The sequence below is a fragment of the Sparus aurata genome, chromosome 10 (genome assembly GCF_900880675.1).
Source record: "Sparus aurata chromosome 10, fSpaAur1.1, whole genome shotgun sequence".
NCBI lineage: Eukaryota > Metazoa > Chordata > Actinopteri > Spariformes > Sparidae > Sparus > Sparus aurata.
This window is the reverse complement of record NC_044196.1, coordinates 12542763-12548762: the sequence shown is the minus strand read 5'-3', so window position 1 is coordinate 12548762 and position 6000 is coordinate 12542763. Positions and strand designations below refer to the sequence as shown.

General features: G+C 47.1%; 1 protein-coding gene across 1 annotated transcript in view; it reads left to right on the top strand.

Annotated features, from left to right (window-relative positions):
• The window catches only part of LOC115589364 (uncharacterized), a 23017-nt gene extending 17185 nt beyond the window's left edge, over positions 1–5832 (top strand). Inside the window, exons 2-3 of the mRNA XM_030430205.1 lie at positions 4828–5150; positions 5572–5832. Coding sequence (XP_030286065.1) covers positions 4828–5150; positions 5572–5832 — 584 coding nt within the window. The remainder of the gene's footprint in view (positions 1–4827; positions 5151–5571) is intronic.
• Positions 5833–6000: the final 168 nt, after the last annotated feature.

Here is a 6000-nt window from a genome sequence, read left to right as displayed (position 1 = left end):
ACGACGGACACTGGGACACACCTGGACCCACCTCTGAATGTAAGTCTGACCGCTCACTCTCTGCAGGGAGACGCGCGTAATTACGCACACGGTTCCAGAGACATTTGTGCCAGTTAAAGAACACAAATGTATGAAGAGAGAGAGAGAGAGAGAGAGAGAGAGAGAGAGAGAGGCGGGGAGCGCGGGTTGAGACAGACAGAGAGAGAGAGAGAGGCTGGGAGCGCGGGTTGAGGGAGAGAGAGAGAGAGAGAGAGGTTGGGAGCGCGGGTTTGAGACAGACAGAGAGAGAGAGAGAGGCTGGAGCGCGGGTTGAGACAGACAGAGAGAGAGAGAGAGGCTGGAGCGCGGGTTTGAGACAGACAGAGAGAGAGAGAGAGGCTTGGAGCGCGGGTTTGAGACAGACGAGAGAGAGAGAGAGGCTTGGAGCGCGGGTTGAGGAGAAGAGAGAGAGAGAGGCTGGAGCGCGGGTTTGAGAGAGACAGAGAGAGAGAGAGAGGCTTGGAGCGCGGGTTTGAGACAGACAGAGAGAGAGAGAGAGGCTGGGAGCGCGGGTTTGAGACAGACAGAGAGAGAGAGAGAGGCTTGGAGCGCGGGTTTGGAAGACAGAGAGAGAGAGAGAGAGAGAGGCTGGGAGCGCGGGTTGAGGGAGAGAGAGAGAGAGAGAGAGAGAGTGCTGGGAGCGCGGGTTTGAGCAGACAGAGAGAGAGAGAGAGAGTGGCTGGGAGCGCGGGTTGAGGGAGAGAGAGAAAGAGAGAGAGGCTGGGAGCGCGGGTTTGAGACAGACAGAGAAGAGAGAGAGAGAGTGGCTGGGAGCGGCGGGTTGAGGGAGAGAGAGAGGTTACTCTCTAGTAAGTTACTCTTACCTACATTCCATAGCCCCCTCTGGTTCTCCATGCCCTTTTCTTTTACTATTGCTTATTAATTATAGTTTATTATTGTTAAATATTGTTTTATTCTTGATTATTGTTTATTCTGTCTATTTTGTTATAACTTGTATTCAGATGCTTTGGCAACATTGTATTGTATACAGTCATGCCAATAAAGCCAATTGAATTGAATTGAATTGAGAGGCTGGGCGCGCGAGGCTGACTGGGTTCTTACCTGCATACTGATACTCTGTTTACTATTGTTGTTATTATTGCTATTATTTGTTGTTGTTATTATCATCATTATTATGTTTACTTTTTTTTGTATCCTGTATGCTTTGGCAATATTGTGAACCACAGTCATGCAATAAGCTTGTTGAAATTGAAATTGAATTGAGAGAGAGAGAGAGGCTGGGCGCGCGAGGTTGTTAGACGCAGGGCATCATGGGGTTTGTAGGTGTGTCAGGTAGCAGCTCCGTTATGTTACAGAGCAGTTCACCTGTCAACCTGACCTGCAGTCAATTAAACAGATGAGGGAAATCTGACACAAAGAAAGCCGCTCAGGTCGACCTGCAAGACTTCTTTAGGATTCTCACATTTTTAAGTTTCCCTCTGTATCAGCGTGATTCAGTAACAGCTGTCCACACATCCAGGGTACAATAGTAACAGGAAGAGCTCAGAGATAATTCGGCATCATTTAATACTGCACATGTGGCCGAAATCATCAACAGATTTGGGGAACCAACTGAATCCCTCCCAGTACTGCAGGATGTTTCATTACATGATCCCAACACATGTGTTCTGTCAGAGAGCTGCACCATGTTTAACCTGCTCCATGTCCAGTGTCATGGTGTCCCACCAGCTCTGAATGTGATGTTCTGTTTGTTTCCTCTCTGTGGCTGATCAGGGAACCCCTGGAGAAAGGATGGAGACTCGGACCACTGTCATCATTACAGCAGCTGTGACGTCTGTGCTTTGGGCTCTTTGCTTCTTTTTAGTTTGGATGCTGAAGTTCCGCACACCAGATGTGTCACCTGGACCTGATGGTGGAGAACTGGACCTGGACTTCTGACCAATGGGAATCCTGCTGGGCCTCAAGCCAACGGGGGTCCTCAAGTCCAGAATTTGATTCCATAAACAAAAAAAAACAAATGGAATCAACAGCCAACACTTAAATCCATCAAATACAGACTGCAGTTTGATGCCATGCCCAGAAATGATGAACTTTGGCCCAGAATATTTGACACATTACAAAAAGTTTACAATGTAATAATAATTCCAATCCTGCCAGTGTGGTGTCCCAGCCAACAGCTGTGTGTCTCTGATTTCTGTGGCGTTGTTTTAATGTATCTTGACATTTTCACTGATATGTTTTTAACTTTAAAAAAGGCACATTTTCTTCAGTTTTCTCCATATTTCCATGACGTTATGCTGTCCTGTCTCTGTTTTCAGACCGAATGTTGTTTGTAAATGTATAACCTCCAGTGTTGATGCTCAATAAAAAATCCATTGAAAGAAAAAGAAAAAAACTGTCATTCTGCAACAAACTAGTAACGATCGTTACGACGCTTTGAGGTATCTCAGCTGTAGACGTCCTCTGATACTGCAGGATTCTCCTTGTTTGCTATGTTTAGCCTGATCAACAGAACGCTCTTCTTGTCTCTTTTGTAGTCTGCTTAAGTTTAATGAAACTGTGACTGAAGGAAGAGAAAGTTTTCTCTCAGTTTTTGTTAAAGAAAAACCCACAAAATAATCACACATTCCTGTGTTTGAGAGGATTGCTGTGACGGTGTGTCGGGGTGCAGCAGCTCAGTGAAGGTAGCTGTGAGGTTGAACGTCAGCACACAGCCGGGACTTTACTTTCAACACAAGTGTGCAGCAGAGTGTGCAGCAGTGTGTCAGTGGGGTGTGTGGGCGTGTTTTCATTCAGCAACATCATAATCACACAAGAGGAAACCAGTTAGTTTCTAGTTTCCTCTTGTGTGATTACGATGTTGCTCGAGCTGCACCTGAAGACTCACAACAGTCCACCACAGTCCGGAACAGAAGTGAGATGTGGTAAAGGTCATCACTCTACATTCTTTTAAGTTCCTTGTGACAAACGCTGACATTTCTGCTCTCTCTACACATCAGACTGAGGAGCTGCAGAATAAACTTCTGTCACTTTCCTTCCACCTTCATTTCTTTCCTCTTTGCATATTGAACATATTAACTTAAAGCTTCATCTGATCTGCAGGATGAAAACCACAAGCAGAGTGGAACAATTGCTGGAGTATGAATCATCAGCAGAGTTACTGAGGCTGTCATGTAGTCTCAGGGTGTGTGGTGTAAAACTCCACCAACCACACTGGTTAGAGGGTATCTACTGCTGTACGTCTTTGAGTGTTTGAGTTTATATACAGCTGTGTGGATGTGTGTCAGCAGGGTGTGTGTGTGTTTGTTTTCATTCAGGCACACACACACACACACACGCTGCTGCTACAAGGTAAAGAGCTGACCTGACCTCTGACCTCTGTGCTGTGTTGGGAATCATTCAGATCACAGACTGAAGTTAAAACAATCCATACAGCAGCTTTCTCTACTGTACCATGAAGTGTAACCCAACACTTTGATCCTACAGAGGCCGGGAGCTGATGATTTACACTTCTGAGTGTTTTGAACAAGACTTCCACACAACTCTATACTGCTTCTGTAGTGAGAGAATACAGATGTGTTCTACTGGAAATCTTTCTTCTTTCTGTAAGTTCTTTGCCACAATCCACAGAAGATAACATGCCGTCAACTCTCCTGATGACTCTCTGTGAATTCTCTCCAGACATTAATCTGCTCTCTCTACACATGTGGTCCAGTCAGACTGAGGACTGAGGAGCTGCAGAGTAAACTTCTCTAACTTTCCTTCCACCTTCATTTCTTTTTCCTCTTTGCAAACTGAACATATCAACAGGCCACTTAAAGCTTCACCTGATCCAGGTAACTTTATCAAGATGTTATATGTGCAGCACTTTCAGGCAGCACAGGAGCTCTGATGATGCTGATCTGGTTCTGTTTGTACAGTCAGACTGTTGGTGAGTGTGTGTGTTTGGGTCACGTCCTCCTTTTACACCAACTCCTTCTCTACACGTGGTTTCTCAGGTTGTTCTCTCCTCCAATGAGGTTGTGTTTTCTTCATCTTTCTCCTCTCGCATATTAACACCAGTAGACCTCTGAACACACGGTCAGGTAACAAACCTCTAGACTGCTGGCACATTGCTTACTGCGCTCTGATCGGTTACCTCTGCACACACGCACCCAGCATCTACAGTAGCTATGCAAATTCAGAGGGCAGACCTGTACACACACACACACACACACACACACACACACACACAAACACAAACTGGGCGTGGTTCCCAGGTAAGCGCTTCGTTGTGATTGGTGATTGGTGGTTGGGCGTGGTTCTCGGGCAAGCGCTTCGTTGTGATTGGTGATTGGTGGTTGGGCGTGGTTCTCGGGCAAAGGCTTCGTTGTGATTGGTGGTTGGGCGTGGTTCCAGGGCAAACGCTTCGTTATGATTGGTGGTTGAGGTCGGTTGTCTCATATATAAACTCACACAGCCAGTGGAAGTGGTTGAGAACAGAGAGTGTTGGTGGTTGTAGGCTGTGTTGAAGAGGAGAGTTTGTAGGGAGGCAGCAGAGACACAGATGCTGGCCTGAGGCCGAGGACCACCACAAGACATTCATCTAGCCATGAAGCCTTGAAGGCCCCACATCCTCTTCAGAACCAGCAGGGTTCTCCTCCTTTACAAGACTCACCTCCACGTCTGTGGAGGGTCCTTCAGCACCGGGTCCAGAGGAACCATGTGGTCCACTTGGTCTGCAGGATTTTATCCACCAACATAAACCGAAGCCTGCTAGACCAGCAGCCACAAACATGAACAGTCAGTCAGTCACAGCTGGTGGTGGTGAAGTGTCAGTGAGTGCAGGTGGAGCTGTCAGCTTCTCCTTCTTCTACGTCACCTCAGGAGCGCAGGGGAAGTTCAGGCTGGACAGAAACAGGGAGACAGTGTGTGAGCTGGACCTGTCCTCCGGGACCATCACAGATGGGACCGGCTCTGAGGAGAGACTCTCTTTGCCCTCTGATTGGAGGAGACGCGGAGACCTGACTCCGACCCTGCAGCGGGTGAAGCCGGAGGACCAGGGTGATTACTTTGCATATGTGGAGGGAAAAGATGGAAAGAGAAGAAGTCTCTCTGCCTGGAGGATCAAGGCCCTGGATCAAGACCCGGATCAGACCACCGCCACACCTGTAAGCCTCTTTTATTATAAAGAGAATAAAGCTGCAACACTGAAGCTTCTGAAGCTGATAAAAGAGCACACGTAGTACAAAACATGCTCCATGTCAAACACTGACAGCTAAATAATATATATCATATATGTTTGTTTCCAAGACGTCACTGTTTCCATGATAAACACTCAACATGTTGTTTCATATCTACTTGATATGAGGTGTCTTCATGGCAGCTTTTGTTCCTCACATGGAACATGTGTTTGTACTCAATGTGTCTTTATCTGCTGACTTTTGGACAAGATAAAGAGAAATTGTCGTTTTGTAGAGAAAAACTCTGATCACATGTGATGCATGATGTTATGAAGTGATGTCAGAGGGATGAAAAGGAAAAACATCATGTCTGTCTGGATCTGATTCCTCTGTTTGTTCTCCCGTGCAGCAAACGCAGCGACCAGCTGGAGAACAGAAGGGAACCTGCAGTGGGACCGTCAGCGCTGTAGCGGTGTCCATGTTTGTGGCTGCTGGTCTAGCAGGCTTCGGTTTATGTTGGTGGATAAAATCCTGCAGACCAAGTGGAGCACATGTGTCCTCTGGACCCGGTGCTGAAGGACCCTCCACAGACGTGGAGATGAGTCTTGTAAAGGAGGAGAATCCTGCTGGTTCTGAAGAGGATGTGGACCCTTCAAGGCTTCGTGGCTAGATGAATGTCTTGTGGTGGTCCTCGGCCTCAGGCCAGCATCTGTGTCTCTGCTGCCTCCCTACAAACTCTCCTCTTCAACACAGCCTACAACCACCAACAGACTCTGTTGTCCTCCACCTCTCTGCTCTGTTCATCTTCATCTCTGAGTCTCAGAAAAGCTCTTTGTAG